At 41.6% G+C, this 26,285-nt stretch overlaps 1 protein-coding gene across 16 annotated transcripts in view; it reads right to left on the bottom strand.

Annotated features, from left to right (window-relative positions):
- LOC124129002 (C2H2 finger domain transcription factor mtfA-like) overlaps positions 1 to 26,285 on the bottom strand; it is a 108,067-nt gene that overhangs the window by 36,684 nt on the left and 45,098 nt on the right. The window contains exons 2-4 of one of the 16 annotated variants that reach the window (XM_046492642.2): positions 4,458 to 7,675; positions 3,482 to 3,808; positions 1,159 to 2,411 (exon numbers count right to left, since the gene is read on the bottom strand). The exons of 10 other annotated variants lie outside the window; for them this stretch is intronic. In XM_046492642.2, coding sequence (XP_046348598.1) covers positions 7,338 to 7,675 — 338 coding nt within the window. In that variant the 3' untranslated portion in view covers positions 1,159 to 2,411; positions 3,482 to 3,808; positions 4,458 to 7,337. Of the gene's footprint in view, positions 1 to 1,158; positions 2,412 to 3,481; positions 3,809 to 4,457; positions 7,676 to 8,905; positions 9,208 to 12,933; positions 14,822 to 18,482; positions 19,057 to 19,773; positions 21,633 to 26,285 lie in introns of those variants that run through there. 5 more of the 16 variants (XM_046492687.2, XM_048391279.1, XM_046492681.2 and 2 more) reach the window with 5 other exon arrangements.

Raw genomic sequence — 26,285 nt, 5'->3', positions numbered from 1 at the left:
TCACTTATACATCTACAGCCTACCCTGTGCAGCCATCTGATCCCTATTCTTGACCCCCTTTGTGACATCAGGGGCTGACCATGTGATACTCTGGGCAAGGGGGGATTGGGAGCCTGGGAATTTTTCGAACAAAAGAAATTGTCCTTGAGAATTCTTTTAAATATATTCATTAAACTTCAGACTTGAACAAAAGAGAAATTTCCTGCCAAAAAAACTTACATTGTTGCAAGGTGCTTTTCTTTTTAAAAATTCAGGCTCCTGGTCTTAAAATAAAAATATCTGGTTTTGTTGCTGTAGTTGACAAAATATCTACTGGGGGTATTCTTGTTATGAAATCCCAGAATATCAAATGGTCGGTCCCTTATAGGGTTCTACAAATATTTTTGTCTTGGGTTCCCACTGAGAGCGTGAGTGAGTGAGTGAATGAGTTGGGTTTAACGCCGCTTTTAACATTATCCCAGTTATATCACGGTGTGTCAGGAAAGCACGAAGTGATACAGATCCTAGAAACATAATCGGGGCAAACCGGGATTCGAACCCACAATCATAGGTTTCTGGCATGCCCAAGGGACGCAACTCTGCACATCGAATCGTGGCGCCTTTGACAACTGGGGCACCCATGCCCCCAACACTGAGAGCTTAGCAGTAGAACCATCCTTTATAAGCTTCCCTAGTTATCATACAAACATATGCAAAGCTAATTCAAAGGTCAATTCAATGTACAATCCATTAACCCTTCCATTAACCGCTATTATGCAAACAATGAACAGCTCAGTGAGGTTGTTAAACTGAATAATTCTTTTTGCATCTTTGACGAATCACAACAATTATGTCTTGCCAATGCCATCTATCCAGGATGGTGTTAAAGAACTACTGATTATGTGACCATCAACCCATACTGAGGGTGAATACCAACACAACTGCGATGGACTGCCTCTGTGGTCTAGTGGTAGAGCGTCCACCCAGAGAATGGAAGGCCCAGGTTCAAGCCCCTGCCATGTCATAGCAAAAGACGTCAAAAATGGTACTTGCTGTTACCCTGTCTGACGCTTGGCATTAAGGGGCTAAAACAAGGACTGGTTGGCCCTGAGTCAGTATACTGTGTCTGGGTGGAGTATTCATGTTAAACTGCGGCATGGTATCTCAGTGAGCTAGGACTATAAATCGGCACCAGTCCGGACTAGTACAAGCAGCCACACACACGTACATGCATGTCACTATATGAGTGCAATAATCTTAGACACGACGTTAAACCCCATTTCACCTCACCTCACAACTGCAATGACTTGTCAGTTGCCAGTGGATTGCATCCTCCTCCCAAAAGCCATCTTGGCATTACTTGTCTCACATACTTGAACTTTAACTAACAATTGTCAAAGCACTAAAACGCCATTACAGCTACACTTGGAAGCATCTACCTAGATTTCACTTACACAGATATTAGTGCTATGTGTGAGTGAGTGAATATGGTTTTATGTCTCTTTAAGCAATAATCCAGCAATATCACGGCAGGGGACACCAGAAACGGGCTTCACACATTGTACCCATATCAGTTTTGAACCCGGGTCTTCGGCGTGACGAGCGAACGCTTTAACCACTAGGCTACCCGACCGTCCCATAGTGAAACAGCGATCTCAGACTTCAACATGGAAATAAAACTGTACATCACTTTATGCAAGGAGACCCTTATGAATATTTACTTTAGAATGTAGCTAAAATTAACATGGGTTCTCCAGAGGCCTTCACCGAAAGCATGTTCTATCATTGCTAAACATTCCAAAGCCTTGAACAATTAACGCACAACAGTGGCACTTTTGCTGTGATTCTTCATTCAGTCATGTACTTATTTCACCAGACAGATGTAATAGAACATAAAAGGCATCTATTTAGATGCAATGTCAACATTAGAAACACATACGAACCATTTGAAATCATAATCACTTGTATCAAATTTGAGTACAAAGTTAACAATAAGAAAAACAAATAGCTGTCCACTTTGGAAACATTGAGAAGTCAGAGCTCTGCTGAAAGGCCTTAAAAGCTTCCTGAGGTAGCACACATCTGGATATACACAAGACAACCTTTCTTGTGCGTAGTCAAGTTGTGAGGATATCGGAAGACCTTCCCACAAACACAAGTGTATGTGACATTTTGATGCATGGCTTCTTTGTGAATCTTCTTGTTCCAGGGATTGGTGAAGGTCTTGCCACAGTCTTCACACTGATACTTCTTTAAGGAAGTACCAGGACCTCCTCCAGGACCTCCTAAAGGTAGTCCAGAAGGTCCTCCTGCTCTTCCCAAGGGAAGCAGTGGAATATCGCCCCTGATCAACGAGTTCACATACATACTGGAGCCAGTAGCATGACTCCTGGGGGTATAGCCAGTCTCACCTTGGTTCATCATTACCAAGCCTGAAACCAACAAAAGGAAGAAAGATTTGGGAACTGTCAAATATAACGTCCATTGCCATTTTACAACACAGTAACATGTTTGTACTTGAACCAGATCAACTATATGTACCACGGTGACACAGACATTGCACATGGTCCTGTCTGATTCATTTGTCAAAAGGTCTAAGTCCACAACAAACAGCGAGGGATCCATCTCTGTAGTAAAACATATTCAGCTGTCCTAAACCCCAAACTTCCCATGATTGTTAGCCATATAATGGCAACACATGAAATAATGCCCCTCCGTGTAAATAACCACATTTAATACTATACTTCTTACATTGAGACAATGTTCTTTCCAAAAAGATTTTCTTTACGGAAATAAGTCAATCTTGAAAACTATTATCACAATAGTGGCAGACAAAACAACACATCCCTCTCTACAACTTCCATGTAACAAATGTCCTTCAATGGTCAAGCACAGAAACCATGCATAATCCACTCAATGTGTTCACTCCCTGAGAAGGAGCCAAAGTCTGTAATGAAGTGTGTTTAATGACGCACTCAGCAATATTCCAGCCATATGGCGGCGGTCTGTAAAGAATCAAGTGGGACCAGACAATCAAGATCCACATTGTCAGGGTACAAAGAACACAATATCAATCAAGTCAATCGAGTTTGACCACCTCACCCATTTGGTCTCTTTTACAACCAGCGTACGTTCCTGGGGACCTATTCTAACCCTGAATCTCCACTGAGTACTGCAGTCTAGTGTGTACAAAGCTGAAATGTTTTAATGACTTTATGACGTGAACCAATAACAGTAACCACAAGAGTCCTCCTTGACAATCTATTGCGAGCAGCTACATAACAGAGTTACCTCCCTTTGACCAAAACAACACGAAGATCATCATTTCTTCCCATTCTGACAGAACTGTTGGGATTATTTGACAGTGTATCACACACTTTGTTCCCAAAAAACTCAACACTGGAACCAAAATTAGCGGGAAGCATTGTTACAAATGTGAATTTGTCTTGTAACGAATAGCAAAATTCAATTCTAAAATCCTGACATAGGCACAGCTGTGTACCTTATCCATTTTGGTTTTGACTGTCCCCCATCAGCTTGAAAACATGACAATCCTTCTTGTGCCTTCTAATGTTCCTCGGATATCTGTAGACCTTTCCACACACACAAGGGTAGGTGACATTCATGTGGACAGCCTCAATGTGATGTCGCTTTGTTTCCTGTGTGGTGAAAGACTTGCCACATTGCTCACACTGCCATAAACGTCGCCTGTGGGGTGGAACGTTCCCATCAAAGATGACTGGGAAGAGCTGAGTGCTATCAGACATTGAAGAAAGTTTGGTAATCAGATCCCCGGCACTGTAATGACCAGCGGAAGCTATTCCATAATCTGAAAACAAGAAAATGTACTTCGTTGGTAAGGTTTTCAAATTAAGCCTACCTATCCTTTGGAAAATACACACAGTAAACTACGGTTAGAAATAACGAACTCGAAGGGACCACTAGTTTGTTAGAACCGTAGTTGGTTATAAGCATATACAGCATATATGCAGCACATTTCAGCGCTGCCGTTGTTTTGGCAAAAATTCTGATACGTCGCCATACGTTACTGCTATGTGACAGGGCCATAAGCGGCTATTAGAATTAATAAAAACATCAATCAGTCATTTGACCCAGCAGTATAGTTTCTGCAAGTATTACCTCAGATTCAAGTTTTGCAAACTGACCCAGAACAATAGTTTCAACATCGAAATCTTTAGGAAATTGACGGAGGTTTTGCTGGATTTCAGATGCTGATGAACAGGCACTGCTGAGTTCTCTGAAGGAGTGAGTGAGTGAGTGAGCATGGTTTTATGCCGCTTTTAGCAATATTCCAGCAATATCACGGCGGGGGACACCAGAAATGGGCTTCACACATTGTACCCATGTCAGGAATCGAACCCGTATCTTCAGCATGACGAGCGAATGCTTTAACCACTAGGCTACCCGACCGCCCCTCAGTTTCAACAGAAAGGAAGACAGGTAGCTCAACAGCTTACCTCACGGCACAGATGACAGAAGGCTCCGACAGTGTTCATCTGACAGCAAGGGAAGATTGGTAGCGGACTCCTTCTCAATTCATGTCACAGTCAATAATAGGAAAGGACAGCTGTCGCAAGCAAGGGAAGATCTGTAGCTGTCCATCGTACAGTTCATGGCACAGCTTACAGGAGGTGGTGACACAGTGTTCATTAGCAAGGGAAGATGGGTAGCTGTCTATCGTACAGTTCATGTCACAGCTTACAGGAGGTGGTGACAGTGTTCATTAGCAAGGGAAGATGGGTAGCTGTCTATGGTACAGTTCATGGCACAGCTTACAGGAGGTGGTGACACAGTGTTCATTAGCAAGGGAAGATCTGTAGCTGTCTATCATACAGTTCATGGCACAGCTTACAGGAGGTGGTGATACAGTGTTCATTAGCGAGGGAAGATGGGAAGCTGTCTATCGTACAGTTCATGGCACAGCTTACAGGAGGTGGTGACAGTGTTCATTAGCAAGGGAAGATTGGAAGCTGTATATCGTACAGTTCATGGCACAGCTTACAGGAGGTGGTGACACAGTGTTCATTAGCAAGGGAAGATCTGTAGCTGTCTATCATACAGTTCATGGCACAGCTTACAGGAGGTGGTGACACAGTGTTCATTAGCAAGGGAAGATGGGTAGCTGTCTATCGTACAGTTCATGGCACAGCTTACAGGAGGTGGTGACACAGTGTTCATTAGCAAGGGAAGATTGGAAGCTGTATATCGTACAGTTCATGGCACAGCTTCCAGGAGGTGGTGACAGTGTTCATTAGCAAGGGAAGATGGGTAGCTGTCTATCGTACAGTTCATGGCACAGCTTACAGGAGGTGGTGACACAGTGTTCATTAGCAAGGGAAGATGGGTAGCTGACTATCTTACAGTTCATGGCACAGCTTACAGGAGGTGGTGACACAGTGTTCATTAGCAAGGGAAGATGGGTAGCTGTCTATCATACAGTTCATGGCACAGCTTACAGGAGGTGGTGACACAGTGTTCATTAGCAAGGGAAGATGGGTAGCTGACTATGGTACAGTTCATGGCACAGCTTACAGGAGGTGGTGACAGTGTTCATTAGCAAGGGAAGATGGGAAGCTGTCTATCATACAGTTCATGGCACAGCTTACAGGAGGTGGTGACACAGTGTTCATTAGCATGGGAAGATGGGAAGCTGTCCCATAGTTCATAGCACAGCCTTTAAAAGGAACAGATCACTGTCTCAGCTGTTCATCAGTGTTCATCAACGAATCAGGAGACATCGGCCACACCGGCTGTTTGAAAGGCACTGTACTAGAGAATGTGGCATGAAGGTAAATATTTTCACAGAAAAGACATTCATCCACAACACGGACGTAGATCCCATAATGTGCACTCTCTGATATCATAATGTCCGCAAGACACAACTGTCAGTGATCTCCCAGTTAACTTCACAGAAGACACAGCACATAGGTAATAAGCAATCTTGATACAAGCAACAATATTTACAACAGTACATATCTCTGTTGGAAACAGTCCATCTTGGAACATTATGGGCTTCTTGTCAGCATGGTGACTCTGATAAAGAAAACTGATATCTGATTCACAACAGTAGTGGTTAAAAAAACATATACCGTATTTCCTCTATTAGACGCCCAGGCTTCTATTTATTTCGGACAAGCCTTTGATCCGGCGTCAATGAGAGGCCCTGCTTCTATTAATACCCCCATTTCACTATGACCACGAATGTCCCGTTGTATCAATTGATCGACCCGGCATCTATTAGAGGCCAGGCTTCTATTTTTTGCACTGAACAATTGACTCGGCTTCTATTAGAGGCCGGGGTCTATTAGAGGCCCGGTGTCTAATAGAGGAAATACGGTAAACAAAGGCCAGGATACCAACCACTGATCAATCCAACTTAGGTACATGTTTTTTTTGTGTTTTTCAAAAGAATGCAGGGTTTTCAAAAAAACACACAAAGTCTTGATTACCAGTCACAGATCAAAACATCTACAGAAAACTTAATCTTGGATTTTTAATAGGCTTCATAAACTAGGCAAGGAAATTTTAAGTTATACTAAGGCAAATGTTGATTGAATTCAAATGAATGCCTTAGTATAACTTAACATTTCCTAGCCTAGCAGTGTGTCATAAAAACATAAATAAACTCTTGGCTAAACAAGCTAAGATAAACTGCATCAGCATTTAATTTATAAAAATGAAGTATTTCCATAAGCACATAAATAAATACTTGGCTAGTCAAAACTGATTAGTTTGACTAAGTTTCCTTTTCATCTTTTGAAACAATTAGAATGTTTTAAAATCAAACAAGCCTTGGCTACAAGCCAGAGGTCAAATCAAATGAGGGAAATCAGCCGGCATCTGTTCAAAAGGAATATTTGGCTTCAAATCACTTGTTAGCTGAGGTAAATGTTCTCTTCATTGAGTTAGAGCATGTTGTGGGTTCAATCTGACAGAACATCAAATAAATGCAGTGTTTACAAAGAACATAAACATGTATGTGGCGTCTGGCCACTGATCAGATACCGTGGGCAAATGTTCCAGGTATCAGGTACATGCAAATGCAGAACTTGCAGTCATCGATCAACTCGGGCAAATGTTCGATGTATCTTACATACAACAATGAGTATATGTTAAAGAAACCTGTGTTAATGAACCAAAGATAGGATCATCTTTGCTCTATGATCGTCTAGAGGAACAGTAGCCGGATTCATATAAACACACCATTTCCTAGAAACAAGGAAATGTACAATGAGCTACGAACCACACATCCAAGCAACTCCAGTATATGTTCTCAGTACAAGATCATATTCAGTGTGTGCATATCAACTCGAGGCTTCCAGCCTTGCTAATTTTAACTAGCCTAACTGTTTCACAATGCTGCAATGTTTACGATGAGCCCGGAAGTTCTTGGGATATTTGTAAACCTTCCCGCACACGCAGGTACAGGTCATGTTCAAGTGCACAGCTTCAACATGCTCCTTTTTATTGCAAGAGTTTGTGAATGTTTTCCCGCACTCGTCACACTGGTACCTGCGTCTGGAAGGAAAGCATTCCTCCACAGTGCCACCAGACCCTGCAGGAACACTAAAGCTGGACAAGATTTGATCTATTTCTGGCAAAGATGTGGCTAATCTAGCATCGTGACGAACAGCTGGGGAAAAGCCACCAACATCTTGTGGGCCCATTCCAAAACCTGCAATCAAGAAAATGCAGAAAATAATATAATCTCCATACATGTTTGCTGGCTTGTATTGGAATGTGCTGTGTGAAATGTGTTGGTTCTTGTTGAAAATGCCATTTTCTTTCATCCAAAAGTAGGACTTCCCCGTAGGGTAGAAAATGAACGACATTTTCCAACACATGAATATCTACTATAACTGAGCAGCTGAAATTCTAAGGGACCGTTTTCCTTATGGTCTCGATCTGGAGGTATAACAAATATCTAGCCCCTAGGATGGAAAAAAAGTAGTTTTCACCGACACTAATGTCCTAGTTATTGTGCAGATGAAAAATGTGATAATACCAATAATTACGTGTTCTGGGATTGACAATAGCTTTTCACAGTTACCGTATGTTGTCATTGTTACCTCTGATGACTTTTCCATAGAAACATGTTGTCTTGACAACACTGCATCCAGAGGACTAGAATATCCATTGTCACACATTAGAAATTGCAGTAACTCCGATGACTGGAGACCTGTAGAACCCTCAATTCACAAACATACTGTCACAATGAACCCATGAGGCAAGTACATCCTTCCTCACAAAAGATTAACCCTTCTAAATATACAGTAAACTACGGTTATAACCATCTCATAGGGGCCACTAATTTTAGTTCTTTATAACCGTAGTTCGTTATAAGCATTTCAAGTGAATTTCCTCATTCTAGTTGTCACATTTTGAAGAGAGAAATATCCGCTTTAAAGGCTATAGCCTAATCACTGTTTTCCGATTGTTAATTAAGGGTGTAAATTGAGAACAAGGTGTAAATACTTCATCCTCACTGGTGACGCTCAGAGATTAACAGTTTGTCATACGCATAAACATTATCGTTGACAGTACACACAGGACCACAAAGTGATTTCGCTATATCCGTTATTTCGTTAAAGGCGTGTTTATATATCCACCAGTTTCATATGATGAAAAGTACAGCAAATGGATGGGACCGTCAAAACCGTTCGTTATATCTGCCAGTTCGTTACAAACGTTTTTGAAGGAATTCTTAAAACATTGGCACAGATGTAACCAATCTGAATTGTTTTCTCTGGTGCATGAGCATCAAGATTGTTCTCACGCACTCAAGATGGAGAACCTAATCAGTCAATGCCTGAGAAGACTCACTTATATCCCAAAAAATCAGATCAACATTTTTTAATGGTCTTTTTGTTGACACCAAATCTTTAAGATATTTCAGTATCAAGGTGCATGTCTTGTTTAATCACTGTCCATGAAAGCTGCCAAATTTGAACACGTCACAATCTTTCTTGTGTCTCCGTAGGTTTCGAGGATATCTGTACACCTTCCCACAAACACAAGAGTGAGTGACATTTTCATGCTGAGCCTCTATGTGATGTTTTTTGGTCTGAGGAGATGTGAAAGTCTTCCCACATTGTTCACATTGCCACCTTGATCGGGAGCCATAATACCCCTCCACCACCCCCTCCACAGTGGGCTGGACATATCCACCTTCAAAACCAGGCCCACTGGTACCCAGATCAAGAATTTCTGAAACAGTTAGAAAATGGATGGTGTTACTGAAAGACCTGGTGATTTGAGCTTACAATAGGTTCATACAGCCTTTCATACACATAACACTTCCAAGGTTGTACTCACAACTAAACTTAGTCTGCGTTGCAGTCCCTGAACCATATTATTTTCTCTTCCACCTTGCCCTTACTGCAATGCTTGTAGCCCTAAATGAAGCAAGTCAACATTTTCCACAACTCACTTGGCCTCCTTTTCAATTAAAATAAAACTGTTTGTTAAGATCAGAATTACCGTATTCAACGTAAAAAGCTTCCAGGCCGCCCTCAAAATAAGAAATAGGGGGCTCTTCTTATTGGAATGCTATTTTGGTGGGGAAAAAAACAGAGTTGAAAGATCGTTAATTTGAGGTTTATGCTGACAGCCTGAAATGTTTACATACGACAGATATATTTTTCCAGAATTTAATTGCCCATAATTAAGGGTGCATATAACACATGAGTGTGTATTATACACGAATAAATACGTCTTGTGTACATTGATCAATCGGAAGGGGTGCTAATTGGGATTGTTCACTAGCCAATATATTAGGAAATATTGCCGTGGGGGCTTATTAGAGCGGGGCGCTTATTATGTCGAATACGGCAAATGTTATCAGAGTCAAAGTGTTAGTCTGAACTATAATGGTGAGGTGAAATTGGGTTTTACGTCGCGTCCAAGATTATTGCACTTATGTAGTGGCATCTGAACTATAATGTTCACTGCATGTTGTGTGGTGGTACATTGCCGAGTCGCTTCCCTTGACCCAATATAACAGTCAAGTTATATCCTATTACAAATGTATAGGAAGGGGTATTTATTTAAAACAATGTCTGTTGTAGTTCAGTTCCTCACATGATGGCATATAATGTAGAATGTAGGAGTACATAGTTGCTTCCCCTCAGCCACTGTACAGACTTCTTCGGATATTGGCTCAGCATATTTTTCCACACTCATTATACCTAGGGTAGCAATATTGCAGTAGTTTTACTGTTTTCAGTGCTATCTATTGGGGACAAAGTCACAAGTCTGTTAATCCAAGACTAGTAATATTTTAGATGGACTCGTTGTTGTATCCCCAAATCTAATTACTATACGAGCCCCCTCGTCCTAAATGAGCTGCTGACTAGTTGGATGTGACCAATGGTGTCTTCCCTGTCTATATGTTGTCACGTCACGCCACAGGTAGCTCACAGAGTGAGTGAGTATGGTTTTACGCCGCTTTTAGCAATATTCCAGCAATATCACGGCGGGGGACACCAGAAATGGGCTTCATGCATTGTACCCATGTCGGGAATCGAAACCCGGGTCTTCGGCGTGACAAGCGAATGCTTTAACCATTAGGCTACCCGACCGCCCCTGGTAGCTCACAGAACTTGGAAGATTTCAGACATAGGTATGTACCTTTGATTTGGAGAAGTCAGGTACACTTATAAAATAGAGCAAGGGTTTGATGGCCCAATCCTTGGCTGTTTTCTCTGTAATGTGATCATCACGTGAAAGATACCATCGTGAATGTCAACTGAGATGACCGGCAGCATAAAGGCAAGGCACCAAGTGCACACCAATCATCTACAATCTGTCTCACATGTAGAAATGGATAGAAGTGTGTGTGAAGATTGAGATACATGTATCTTTATTTTCCACTGATTTCTGTGTTGTCCATTTCACAATAATCAGATATAATGAAATATTAACTAAGTCATTCAGATGATAAGAAATCCCTTAGATCCTATCAGTAAACGCATCATATTTATTTCAATGTAAAAAGTTGAAACAGGCTTATAAGGCGTTATCTCCCTTTGGCTGACTCCAGTGGTGAAGTCTGCCATGACAGTTATTATACCATTTACCAAACAACTGATCAACATCGACAGTTCCTTCCATTGATACTAATTAGAGAGAAAGACAAATGCTGAAAATTAAAGAAGCATGTTTATTTGTTTCTCTTTTAAAAAAATATATACAGATAAAAGTAGTTTTATGAATTGGTAATCAAATATCAGCCAACATCCAAAGACAGGATTGAATGGAAGTGATGTAAATACATCAAAGGTACTTTTCATAATATCAAATAAAAACTTGACAACAACATTACAAATCCAATGAAATTCAACATCCTTGGCTTTCCCAGCTATTATGCACAAACAGTTAACCCCATTCATCCAGACGCTAGTTTCCAGTAAGCACATACAGGGAAAACCTGTTCATCCAGATGCTAGTTTCCAGTATGCACATACAGGGAAAACCTGTTCATCCAGACGCTAGTTTCCAGTATGCACATACAGGGAAAACCTGTTCATCCAGACGCTAGTTTCCAGTATGCACATACAGGGAAAACCTGTTCATCCAGACACTACTTTCCAGTATGCTCTACAGGGAAAGCCTGTTCATCCAGACACTACTTTCCAGTAGAGTCATCCATATCAACATATGTTCAAATCATGGAAATCTCCCACACCTTTGAGAAAAAAAAAGAAAAAGAAAAATCCAACTCAAGTCTAGATTGCCTCAGTCTAAAATAAAGCATTGTTCTATGCTCCATTTGGATAAGATTTATTATTTTGTATATTCTTAAGTAAGTCAACTTTATTTCTGGGATTCTAAAATCATGGGTACAAAGTAACATGCCTTCAATAACATATAGAACTTTCCAACTGTAACCATCAATGAAAAGAATGATTTCCAAACTAAAAAGGTCTGGACTAACAGTCTCGTTGTAAAAAAACAATTAATAAAAAACGATTAATAACTGAATACTTAGGTGTGACAATGACAATGTAACATCTGAGCAACCCCCAGACTTATCAGTGAGTTTACATAAAAACATGTGGCTAAGCTGACACAGATTCCTTGAAGTGCATTAGTCAATACTTATGGACCCGTGAAACTTCCGGGGTAGAATAGGTCTTCAGCAACCCATGCTTGCCGTAAAAGGTGACTATGCTTGTTGTAAAAGGCGACTAACGGGATCAGGTGGTCAGGCTCGCTGACTTGGTTGATGCATGTCATCAATCCCAATTGCGTGGATCGATGCTCATGATATCAATCACTGGATTGTCTGGTCCAGACTCCATTATTTACAGACCGCAGTCATATAGCTGGAATATTGCTGAGTGCGGCGTTAAACAACAAACCAACAACAACAACAATACTTATGATCCAAAATAACTGTGGTGAAACCCACGAGCACGGGTATAATGTTGGCAAACCCTAGAAACATAACCAGGTGAAAACAGAACATTGAGCTTTTTAAATCACACAGAGACACACACAGAGACACACACACACAAATTCAAGAGACTCCATACTCCATAGCAATAAAGGGCAGACAAAAAGCTGGCTAAAACAACTGAATCAGTGAGAATATATTCAAAACCAGAAGTGACAGTTCCAGTCAGATTTATAGTCTTGCAAAATGAGTGAGTGAGTTGGGTTTAACGCAGCTATTAACAGTATTCCAGTTATATCGCAGCTTGTCAGCTTAATGTGGGAGGAAAGCCCGAAGTTATGCAAGTCTCTGACGTTTACCACTTCGCTGAAACCCACAAGCATGAGGTGGTGCTGACAAACCTAGAAACATAATCGGGGCGAACCAGGAATTGAACCCACAATCATAGGTTTCTGGCGTGCCCAAGGGACGCAACTCTGCACAACACTACAAGTCACTAATGTTCGCGACTATCTTGATATGTTTGAATAAAGATAAAACTTCAGTTAACTTCAGTGTATGCATGACCAGATCGTTTTATACGTGTATCTAAATACATTTTGTCCTGGGCTGCAGTCAAACTATTCCCAATCAGACTTTTTGTACCTATCCCTCGAGACCTACAGCGGGTACCCAGGTAGTCAATCTGGACTCGTCCCATCCCTAACAACTACGGCTTGCACAAGTCGTTTCTTTCCTCAGTGAACACTGACACAGGAGACAGATAAGTGTACAGTTTACTTCACCACATTATCCCTTGGGTGAGCTCATTTCAGAGGCACAAAGTGCATCAACGTCAACGTCAACCTCTTAACATCACAGCTTCACAGTGATAGCAGCCATGAAAGACTGGTGAGCAGATGGGTGACTTACATCATGAGCAATGTACATTGTCTGCCATAACATGACATCCAAAACAGAACAATCTGCACAAGCTTCGACAACGAATTGTGCTAAGCACCCCATCCAGTTATTCACAATATCCTAAGAAGCAAACCATTTAGCATTCTTTCAAACCATCCATGCTTATTCTGTTCACATAATGATCAGACAATTCATCAGCCAGACTAAACATTCTGAGTGTGCCTTGACTTGATGTTTGAAAATGTGTCTTCAAAAGCTACAATAAGGTTCCAGTATGCCTTGAAATCTTTGCTTGAGATGGTCCATCTAGATGTTCTTGAACTGTTGGGTATGACATTAGTTCCCAAACCTAGTGAAAGTTCCATGTATGCAACAGATCAGCCATGTCAGCTTCAAATTGGGTGCAGTCAACCATCCTCACTGAAAATATTTCCATATTCAGTTTTCCTATCTCACAGAGAGACAGGCATTGACATCTGTGCTTCAGATGGTCCATCTGGACGTGTAATTACAACATCTGAACAGGTAAAATCACCCATCAACTTCATATTGGATGCAGAGCACCTTCCTGACTGAGGTGTTTCAGTGTACAGTTTTCCTATCTCACAGAGACAGGCCTTGATACCTGCGCTTTAGATGGTCCATCTGGACGTGTAATTACAACATCTGAACAGGTAAAATCACCCATCAACTTCATATTGGATGCAGAGCACCTTCCTGACTGAGGTGTTTCAGTGTACAGTTTTCCTATCTCACAGAGACAGGCCTTGATACCTGCGCTTTAGATGGTCCATATGGACGTATAATTATATTACAACTGTGGATGACAGTTTCCACAAATCTGAACAGGCAAAATGAGCCTTTAACTTCATATTGGATGCAGAGCACCTTCCTGACTGAGGTGTTTCAGTGTACAGTTTTCCTATCTCACAGAGACAGGCCTTGATACCTGCGCTTTAGATGGTCCATCTGGACGTGTAATTACAACATCTGAACAGGTAAAATCACCCATCAACTTCATATTGGATGCAGAGCACCTTCCTGACTGAGGTGTTTCAGTGTACAGTTTTCCTATCTCACAGAGACAGGCCTTGATACCTGCGCTTTAGATGGTCCATCTGGACGTGTAATTATATTACAACTGTGGATGACAGTTTCCACAAATCTGAACAGGCAAAATGAGCCTTTAACTTCATATTGGATGCAAAGCAACCACCTGACCGAGGTGTTTCAGTATACAGTCTTTCCGATGTCTCCGCAGCCCCCTCGGGTATTTGTACACCTTTCCACATTCACACGTGTACGTCACATTGTCATGGACTGCATCAATGTGGCATTTTTTGGTCTGTTGAGAGGTGAACTTCTTGCCACAGTGTTCGCAATGATAGGCATCTCTGGCTGCCAAGCTTCGGACATATCCTGATCTAGGTGCTTGAGAACGTGGACCTGGATGTCCCACAACTCTTGCATATGCTGACTGAGCACTTCCCTTAGAACCTGGGAGGAAGATGCCTATCTCCTCTGAAAGTAAAATAGTCGTAATATGAATGAGGCTGCTTCACAAATTCTAATGATAAAGAATTGTCTACGATGAACACAGGAATATAACATGAAACAATTTGGATTATTCCCTTGCAAAGGCATGCAGCTTCAGAATGTATTTGTTCCCCTTTTGTCCTTCAAACGTAAAAGGGTTTTGGTTTGGTTTGGTTTGTTGTTTTACGCCACTCAGCAATATTCCAGCTCTATGACGGCAGTCTGTAAATAATCGAGCCTGGACCAGACAATCCAGTGATTGATATCATGAGCATAATATCCGTTCAGGCTTCATCACAAGCAAATATACCAGTAGCCTTTGAATTGGTTGATCAGCGAGGATCATACAAACTAATGTTTATCATTATTGACGTCACTATAATAGAATTACGGTAGGACTGACACCTGATGGCATCTCTGATTTTCACCACTATTTTGCCTTTTATGCCCAATGGAATGTTTCACAGACATCATAGTATCCATGGTGTGGACATTATATATTTATACACCTTTTCATATTGTGAGATAGTTGATATTCCTCATGTCAGAATACAGATTTTAAATCAACCTACATCCTACACAGCCCATGTAAGTATTGTTTCAGTGAAGAGTTCTGTATTTGTCAATACCGTATTCGACGTAATAAGCGCCCAGGGCGATCTCAAAATTAGAAATAGTAGGCTCTTATTAGAATATTATTTTGGTGGAAAAAAAACAGAGTTGAAAGATTAATTTTGTGGTTTATTCTAACAGCCTGAAATGTTTATATATGAGAGATATATTTTTCCAGAATTTAATTGCCCATAATTAAGGGTGCGTATAACACATGAGTGCATATTATACGCGAATATATAAGTCTTGTGTACATTGATCAATCGAAAGGGTTGCTAATTGGGATTGTTCACTAGCCAATACATTTGCAAATATCGCCGTGGGCGCTTATAAGAGCGGGGTGCATATTATGTCGAATACGGTATGTATAAATTCTTAAACAGGAACTTCATACTGGAGACCTGTGAAGGTCTGGGGTAGAATTGATCTTCAGCAACTCATGCTTGCTATAAAAGGCAACTATGCTTGTCGTAAGAGGCAAATAACGGGATCGGGTAATCAGACTCACTGACTTAGATGAATCATGTTGTTGTATCCAAATTGCGTGGATTGAAGCTCATGATGTCAGTCACTGGATTGTCTGGTCCAGGCTCGATTATTTACAGACCAGCAGCATAAAGCTGGGGTATTGCTGAGTGCGGCGTTAAACAACAAACAAAAAACAAATCCATACTGAATGACAACCTCCATTCAGGTATTGGAATGCACTGTGCCCTAGAAGGCTCATCTGGATACGCCATGTGTATTGGTGATGGTACCTGCAGCACCTATTGGGAGATCCAAACATGAAACAGTTCACCATCAGCTTCAGTGATTTGTCTGAGTCACCTGGTCACACCCATGTGCACTCCATTCTCAGAGGCCATTGTCGGCAACCAATCAAGTCGCCCTTACTGAGATTGTTTTAGTATTGCAGATTGTGCAGTCAATAGAACACATTTCAAGCTTGTTCTGTATTTTTTTTTATGAAATACGAGTAACTGCCACATATTTGTTAAAACATTTATTTTGTATAAATTGTATGTGTACAATGTTTGGATTCATTTTACACTGATGAAGAGTACAATTGAATGCAACATAGATTTCGTCATGTGTCACATCAACAAATACACCAAATCTCCAAAACTGCCATTTACAAAGCTAAATTGATGGACCACATATTTGTAATGGGAAATTGTAAAGGACACAAAATGAAAAATACATTTAAAATCAAGTTCAGGTTTAATTGAAATAAAACTGTATTGACATTATTGGCCAAAATGATTACATACCAGTGCAAATGTTAACAATACCTCAGAGCACAAACAAACAGAAATCCAAAGGCATCCCAAAAAGTCGAAATGTAAAACTTGATTGGAATTTTCTCTTGATCACAAACAAGATACAGTGACATTGTGTCAAGGTCCTAGGGACCATAGTAGATATATACCATGAGAAGTTAAAGAACACCCAATTCTTTCAAATTACTGTTGTTGATCTGTCATGATCCATTATAGTTGTTATTCTGTCATAGAATGGCCGATTAACTACAGCAATATAAAATAACCATGTGTTTGTTTAACTTCTTTTGAGTAGTATATCATGTTTTTAAGACAAGGGGGGCTGGCATAAGATCATTGCATTGATGTGTAATCAAAGTACCGATAAGAATTTTTTTTGGTACCATAAGGTTCCACTGTCTTAAGTTACTGAAGTTCGAGTTGACAAAGTCTCGCTATAGTGCCATATCAAGTTGTATTATGGAGACTCATTCTTAAGTTCTACCATAAACAGCACAAAATAATCCTTTTTTCAACACAATATCACAGTTGTGAAGAATCAGGTCTCCCCAGAGACATTAATCAACACTATGAAGGTGTCAAGAATCAGTCACAGCTTGTCTCCATTGACAACTTGGATACTTGCACACCTTCAGAGGAAATATCAATAGGTAATATGACAGCCTAATGTCATCCTTAATATATACTACTCAAAAGAAGTTAAGGATCACCTGATTCTTCCATATTACAACAGTTAATCTCTCATGCCATGACAGATTAACATTACCAATATGAAAGAATAGGGTGATCCTTAACTTCTTTTGAGTAGTATAGAATGATGTGTATAAGGGACCGCCCTCCTCAAGGGAGATATGGTCTTCAACGGAGAGAGGGGAGCTAACCAACTTATACCACGTGGGGGAGCAGCGCAATACGCTTTACATGACGATTCAGAACTGCGAACCAAGGCTTGGTCCCCTTGCGTCAAAATGGACTCGTTGAACCTGGGCGTGTTGCATGTGTGTGGTCGTGATGAAGAATAACAACCAACCGAAACAATGGCCATCATGCACCCTAGTGTTTTGTTTGTTTGTTTGGTTTGTTGTTTTACGCCGCACTGAGCAATATTCCAGCTATATTACGGCGGTCTGTAAATAATCGAGTCTGGACCAGACAATCCAGTGAATGATATCATGAGCATCGTTCCACGCAATTGGGATTGATGACATGCTTCAACCAAGTGGTGTAAGTATTGATACACTGCACAGTCCCTACATCCCTGAAGCATAATTCAGTGGATTTCATCCCACAGGTCACTCATGGCTACCTCGGGCATACCTTGTTAAGAAGGTATTAAAACATGATGTCCTGTTGTGGTTCATACGTTCAGAATGATATGTATTGATCACTACACCCTTGAAGAAATGAGCAAGTAAGGCATGATGCCATACCAGCCAAGAATGGGTTTGAACCCACCTTTTCTGTATTACAAGTGAGCCCTTTCACCATTTTGCTTCCCTACTGTCCTGCCTCCAAGGCAACAAGTGGATTGTGACTGTTGTCTTAGGGTCAAACGAATGCTCCAGCGTTTCCTCAGGAGAGTTGAAAACTTGAATATACAGGCACCAACACAGAAAATGTATACCATGACAGTCGTGATACACTCCACAAGTGGATCAGGGGCGGTCGGGTAGCCTAGTGGTTAAAGCGTTTGCTCGTCATGCCGAAGACCCGGGTTCGATTCTCGACATGGGTAAAATGTGTGAAGCCCATTTCTGGTCTCCCCTGCTGTGATATTGCTGGAATATTGCTAAAAGCGGCGTAAAATCAAACTCACTCACTCACTCACAAGTGGATCAGTTCAGACCTAGGCTGATGCTTGCTGACTGGTTCCATCTTTCTGAGACATTGAGCAGAATTTCTGGTGTCTACTCAAGCAAGTGGGATACTTGTACACCTTGCCACAAACACAAGGGTAGGAGGCATCACCGTGCCCGTGGACAGCCTCCTCGTGGAATTTCTTATTGGCAGAATTAGTGAACGTCTTCCCACATTCCTCACACTGGTATACACGGCGCCCTTGTGAAGGAGCATTTCTACAAGTATTTAGAAACGCATCCACACTGGGTCCAGCATTAGCAGAGCCAGCAGGAAAAGACCCATGCAGCCCTGAGTTGCTGTACTCTGTCATACCAGGACCGGGTTCAAAGGACAACTGCATGTTCCCACCCATGTCCTGCGACCTGTTCGCAAAATGAGGACTATGTCCCAAGCCAGAGGACATCCTGCTGCTATTGTCCCTGTACTGAGACGTGTAATCCCAGCCAGACCTACAGGTCGATCCATAACCTGAAAACAACAAAAGAGGAATTTTGTTGGTCAGAGTTGCTGTGGCAGGTCCATGATGTTGTGGCTAACATCGGTAGTGAATATGTGTTAATGGAAAGGAAGAAAACAACACAAACAATGTTTTGTCATACAATCAACCATCCCAGATTATTGTTAGCTTGAACAATTGGCTTGCCTTTGCATGTGTTTTTGATGGTTGCCACAGGTGGGTAGGATATGCTCACTTTTTCGCTGACTCTTGGTTCATTACTATTTGATTAATAAACAGAAGCTTTGTGAGTGAGTGAGTGAGTGAGTGAGTGAGTGAGTGAGTGAGTATGGTTTTACGCCGCTTTTAGCAATATTCCAGCAATATCACGGTGGGGGACACCAGAAATGGGCTTCACACATTGTACCCATGTCGGGAATCGAACTCGGATCTTCGGCGTGACAAGTGAACGCTGTAACCACTAGGCTACCCGACCGCCCCAGATGCTTTATGATCTAGAATCATACAATGGATTCTGCTTTTGGCGGAATTTCTTATGATTATGGAAATACTTTTGTCGCTTTCATTTCAAAAAGGTTGTCAGGGCAAGATGGTCTGTCACAATCCCTTTTGATACTGATAAAACACAGATTAAAATATAATTGAACACTTTGCAATACACCACAAAGTAGTTTCTTGTTGAGGTAAAGGTTCATGTTTTCTCTGACCAAACAGAGTGAGTGAGTGACTTTGCCTCAAATTCTACAATCTTTGGAGCATTCAGGAAATATCATGTAAAAACTGCTTCCCTAATATCATTGACTTTCCTTCTTTTCAACAGTTATGATTTGACCAGACAGAACAATAAGTTCTATGATCTCTGTAACACATGCAGTCGTTTCCAAAAATCTGTTTAAAAAGCAACATACATGTATGTAAATCGCGCTGCTGCAAAGGTCAAGTTGTCGTCTTGATTATCAATTGAATGTCAAACCTGACACAGGACATGAAAAGTGTGAACAGAGCAACAGTGAGGCACCAATTATGTCAATACTGTTTCTTCTTTGAGAGGCATTTAGAAGTTGAGTTCTGAGTAGAGATAAGGTATAAGGATGACCAACTAGGAGCGACATTTCGGTGTAGGTTCTAACACTTGCTTGATAACTGTGTTAGAACCCACATTGAAATGTTGCTCCTGATTGTAAAAAGGGTGTTGTTCATCCAAAAACCTTATCGTTACTTCGTGCTGTTTCTTGTTTCAAACTGTCAAATAAACACAGTTATCGTGAACTGTGGTCTGGTGAAGTCGTGGTTGGTCATATTTTCACCACACTGCAGTGTACAAGAGAGTTGTGGTCTAGTGAAGTCGTGGTTGGTCATATTTTCACCACACTGCAGTGTACAAGAGAGTTGTGGTCTAGTGAAGTCGTGGTGGGTCATATTTTCACAACACTGTATTGTACAAGAGAGATGTGGTCTGGCACCAGTACAAGGAAAGTTCCATCAAGGAGTGAGTTCCGTTAAAGGCCGCTTTTGCAGTATTCCAGTTATATCAAGACATTTCAGCTTAATGTGGGAGGAAAGCCCGAAGTCTCAGATTCAGATGTTTACCACTTTGGACAAAAACCCATGAGCATGGGCATGGTGTTGACAAACTAGAAACATCATTGGGGCAAATCGGGTTTCGAACCCGCGATCTTTTGTAACACAGCTAATTTTGGCGCCTTCGACACCTGGGCCATCCATGCCCCCCACACTACAGTGAGCAAGATAGATATGTTCTGACACTAGCGCATGGAGAGTCCCTTCAAGGAACATCAACATCACAGATCAATCTGTCACGGAATTTTCATACATCAAGCCATCAATGCACAACAGCCAAAGGACTCAACTAATGTCTCCCCCAGATGTTTCTGTCTTCCTTCTTCAACTGGCCACAGAGAGTGGGATTTACGCCGACTGGGCCACCAGTGCCCCCCTTTGCCACAGAGAAGTATACATGTAGATGCATAACGAGTACAATACAAGGCAACACATCAAATGTCCACGACCTTGTTCTTTTCTGACAAACTGCCTACACACCACAAGTCAGCAACAAGGCACTGCCGCTTGTCGCTTTTGTCCAAATGTCTTGAGTCGGTAGATGAAAAAGAAGATGAGTCAGCAGATGAAAATGTGTGACATCACACCACAAGAAAGGTGTCCTCAGTGATGTATTGATCAGTCTACATTGCAGGGGGATTAGCATCTAAATTCAGATTGACAAGCCTACATGTTTTCTGGTGGCGGTAGAGAGCTCGGACATATCGGTACTCCTTCCCACAGACACAGGTGTAGGAAGCATCTCCATGGACACCTTCCATGTGGTACTTTTTGTTGCGAGGGTTGGTGAAGGTCTTGCCACACTGTTCACACTCCCATGTAGTTTTCCTAACAGTCTCTGGGCTTAGCAATGTCGACAAGGGATAGGGAACAACCATTGGGGCAAACACAGCTCCAGACACTGATTGGGCATGATGCATATTGACTGCATAACCCCTTGTTACTGTAACACCCTGCAGTGGAGCTTGAGCATAGCCAGAAACATCCTTTGTATCCATTGACATACCTGCAAACAACAAAATGGAACTTGTTTTGAGAGGAGAGAAACCAAAATGAATTCATACATAGCTGTATAGTGACACTGCTGTAAAATGCCATTGGAATTTACCCTCAGTAATCAGCCTACCAGTACCCCTCCTTCTCAGTGTTTATATCGTTCCATAATGTTTTAGCACTAAAGCACTGGATCCACAACATCATACCACAAGAAAGGTGTCCTCGGTCATGTTTGTACAAGTTCTGGGTCAGATTCTGAAATTGTTCAACAACATTTTGTCAGTGCCACACAAGCTGACTTGAGATTCCACCAGCAGACCAAATCAAGACCGAGTTGTCCCACCTGATCATCTCAAAAACAATCTTTTTATAGACATGTCTGTTGCTCAGCATTCACCACCTCCTGAATGCATTATTCAATAAGCATATATCCTACTATCCCCAAATATTCACAAACTGGAAGAAACAAAGTGCATCCCCTCTGCACCTGTGATGGCAAATCAAGCCATATCAAACTACCATTCAAAAGTCACACCCGACTTTCTGAACCGATGTACAACAACGAAAGAGAAGGCATTTGTTCCAGAGACCTTGTACCGAAAGGCTGATTTAAGGCACTGTGTGTTATGAGCATGCCATTCAGGTTTATTGCAAACTTTGTAGTATAGCCCCCTCAACTTAAGCACAACCACTATAAATGAAATGTGTTCATGATCCTGAAGCTTCCATCAGCAAGCTAATTTACCCATTTTCTGAAGAATGTTCAGCTTCTAAAAAGAACCATTCCAAAACCAACATATGCCAGTCTCCATCACAATTATCCCAAAAGAACATGAATATGAAAGAATCCTTGATTATACTCCTAATGGGAAGGGATCCGGCACATTTGGACATAATCACTTAACATTACACTTACACAAAATCAACAGAACTGCACCGAACTTGGCTGCTGAGCCAGCTGATACACTGTGCAATGTTTCCGATGCCTGTAAAGGTTGTGTGTGTACTTGTAAGCCTTGCCACAGACACAGGTATAAGAAGCATCCCCAGGACCATGCACAGCCTCTACATGCATTCGCTTATTCCGTGGATTTGTAAAAGTCTTGCCACAATATTCACACTGCCACACTTTTTTGCCATAGCTCCCTCTATGAGCTTCTGCTGCAATATGGAACAGTAGGGCATGGTCTATAACATCAGAATTTGACTGTTCCACTAAATGCTGACCCAAACCTTTTCCGATATCTGAAACCAAAAATGAAAATTGTTTTGGAAAACTGGCCTGATTTACAAAAACATGATTATTTGCACAACTGATAATTTGACTATGGCCACAAGAAAAGTAAGTTGGCTCTATATGAATAAACTTACATGAACGCAGTGTCGATACAACTGAACATTCCTGTATGTATAAAAATAAAAGCAATTCCATTTTCCTAAGAAATCTTTGCTAAAACATGAGTTGATTGTATGATATTCAACTACACCATGAGCATAAACTACCCCTTTAATTATTTCAAACAAAGGCACCTAATAACAGATTCCACCAAACTGAACAAACAGAACAGTTTCCACAATGACTCATTGAAGATTGACCACAGACAATATTACACAATATTGGCATTGAATTACGCACTATGGGAGGAAAAACATTTCAGAAGACCTCAAAAGACATCCATAAAGGTGGCAGTGTGAGAAGGAGGTGGCAGTGTGAGAAGGAGCTGACAGGTACATATATACGTTCCCTGCCTCATGGCATTTATTCATCTGAAGGAGTAAGCATATACTCTGAAACGTTGTGTTCATCATAATAAAGAAGTTGACATCCATAAATTCTCTTCCTTATGCGCATCACCTCTAAATGCCTTTAAAAGACTTGAGCTTAGCACAACATACAACTAACCAAGGCAAGATGGTTGACCACCCGATCCACTAAGGCACCTCTCATGACAAGAATAATTTGCTCGAGACCTATTCTAACCTGGAATCCAAATGGCAAGAGACTTGTGATGTCAGGAACATCACGCAGAGTCGGGAACATCTCACAGAGTTGGGAACGTCACGCAGAGTCGGGAACATCACACAGAGTCGGGAACATCACACAGAGGAGATAACATGAGTTGACTAAACTGACAATTCTCTTTAAATTCTTTAAGTTATGAACCAGTAATACAGTCATTCATTACAGCCAAATATCAATTGTATGTCCTGAATCCCCAAGAGGGCTTGATCAGTGGAGTGGCGAAAGTGTTCATTTGCCATGCTGAAGACACAGGTTTAGTCCGTCAAGTATTTGAAACAATTTCATAATGTCCTCCACGTGAACATCACCAAAACTGCCTGGTAAATCTAAAAATGGGCATAATATTCTAAACAAAATTCATATACTATGGACAGAACAATTTCTCGGTGTCCTCTAACATGATATTGTCGAATCTGTCAAGTAAATTCTGTCAACATTACTCAGATACGCAACTACCGATATCACTAGTAGTGGAAAGTAACTTTGGTTGTGACGTAGCGAGTCTGTCTATGTGTCCCTCTCGCTGACGAGACAAGCGCACATGGCTGTGTAATGTCATGTTGAATGGTGTGGATTAAATGTTATAGAAGCCAGAAGGAGTTTAGAGTTATCAAATTCAACCTACCAATACACAGACAAGGCAATTAGAACCTTGGACTCTGTAAAGGGACACATTCTTTCTTATGTCTGCGTAAAGCTCTCTGGGACTTGTAGACTCGCCCACAACTACAGTTGTATGTCAAGTGTTCATGCACAGCCTCAACATGGATCCTCTTATTCCTCTCATTGGCAAAACTCTTATTACAATATTCACATTGATGGCTGTGAGTGGCCTCGGAGGCACTGCGCGCTCCCTGAGGACTAAACATTACTGGCAAGCCAGTGGGACAGGGGGCATGAGGAGCACCTGGATGCAGGCCCACGCCAAAACCTGAAAATAACAAAGACACCGATATATTTTCTCTTCATCTTTTTAGGAAGAAGAAAAAAGTAGGTCTAATGGTAAAAGCTTGGCACTACCCACTGAAAGCATTATCTAGAGCTTGTGTGAGTGAAGTTGAACCCCATTTATATCATTACAGCAAGTCCAAGTCAGAGGTTGTCTCCCTGGGCAGTATATCCAAGCAGTTTTCCTGGCGGTCACCCATTTCAAGGCTGTATTGTACCACAATGTAAGATTCATACACAGTGAGTGAGTGAGTTGGGTTTAACGCCGCTTTTAACAGTATTCCAGTTATACTGCGGCGTGTCAGCTTAATGTGGGAGGAAAGCCCGAAGTGATGAAGGTCTTAGACATTTACCGTGATGGTGAAACCAACGAGCACAGGTATGGTGCTGACAAACCTAGAAACATAATCGGGGCGAACCGGGATTCGAACTCACAATCATTTGTTTCTGTCTTATCGCGGAGCCTTAGACGAATGGGCAATCCTTGCCCGCTAGTATTATGGAGCTTGGACCTACCCATTATCAATTGAGGTGTGAGGGACGCAACTCTGCACAGCGAATTGCGGCGCCCTAGACGACTGGGCCACTCGTACCCCCGTTTCCGAGAGGAACGTATGTACCAAACAACTGATTACTCCGGTCCAATGTAGTTAGTTACATCCATGTTGTACTGTATCTTGATTAACAGAGTGATTGAATATGGTTTTACACCGCTTTTAGCAATATTCCAGCAATATCACAGTGGGGGACACCACATTGCACCCATGTCGGGAATCAAACCCGGGTCTTCGGGGCAATGAGCGAACGTTTTAACAACAAGGCTACCCGACCGCCCCCAACTTCAAAAGAATTCAATTAACATGATACTTTGTTATCCTTGTTTTGATCTTTGTCATGTCTCAAGACTCATGTCACTCTGGTTTCTTATCACCACAGTTTGCAACAAAACCAACTCGCTAAATCCTCATCTGTGGTCTTTGAGGAGTTATCACTCTTACAAAATTGGTGAACTTAACGGTTTTGTGCTGTAGAGGGTGGATGTAGTGAGTGAGTATGGTTTTATGCTGCTTTTAGCAATATTCGATATTAAATGGGCTTCATACATTGTACCCATGTTGGGAATCGAAAACGGGTCTTCGGCGTGTTGAGCAAACGCTTTAACCTCTGGGCTACCCAACTGCCCCTGTGGATCTAAGAAGTGCTTTATTGTGGGTTTGATCTGGCTGTCCATTGGGTGGTCTAGCCTGTACAATGCATCCATATTGAGTGAGTGAGTGAGTATGGTTTTACGCAGCTTTTAGCAATATTCCAGCAATATCTTGGCAAAATTAGGATTCGAATCGAAAGACATCGGATCCTGACACGGCTAAGGGACACAACTATGCAAATTAGGTTGTATCGCTGAAGTGAGTGAATATGCTTTTACGCTGCTTTTAGCAATATTCCAGCAATATCACAGCGGGGGACACCAGAAATGGGCTTCACACATTGTACCCATGTCGGGAATTGAACACGGGTCTTCGGCGTGACGAGCGAACGCTTTAACCACTAGGCTACCCGACCGCCCCTCATCCATATTGAAACAGCTATTGAACCCAGTCGCCACGCCCAATGTTAACTCCATCTGTGAAGTATCTGCCAGTTCTACCTAGGAATCCAAACAAGGAAACAGTGGAATAATGATTCATTCGA

The sequence above is a fragment of the Haliotis rufescens genome, unplaced genomic scaffold, assembly GCF_023055435.1.
Source record: "Haliotis rufescens isolate VD_foot unplaced genomic scaffold, xgHalRufe1.0.p SCAF_9, whole genome shotgun sequence".
Classification (NCBI taxonomy): Eukaryota; Metazoa; Mollusca; class Gastropoda; order Lepetellida; family Haliotidae; genus Haliotis; species Haliotis rufescens.
This window is presented reverse-complemented; position numbering and strand designations above follow the sequence as displayed.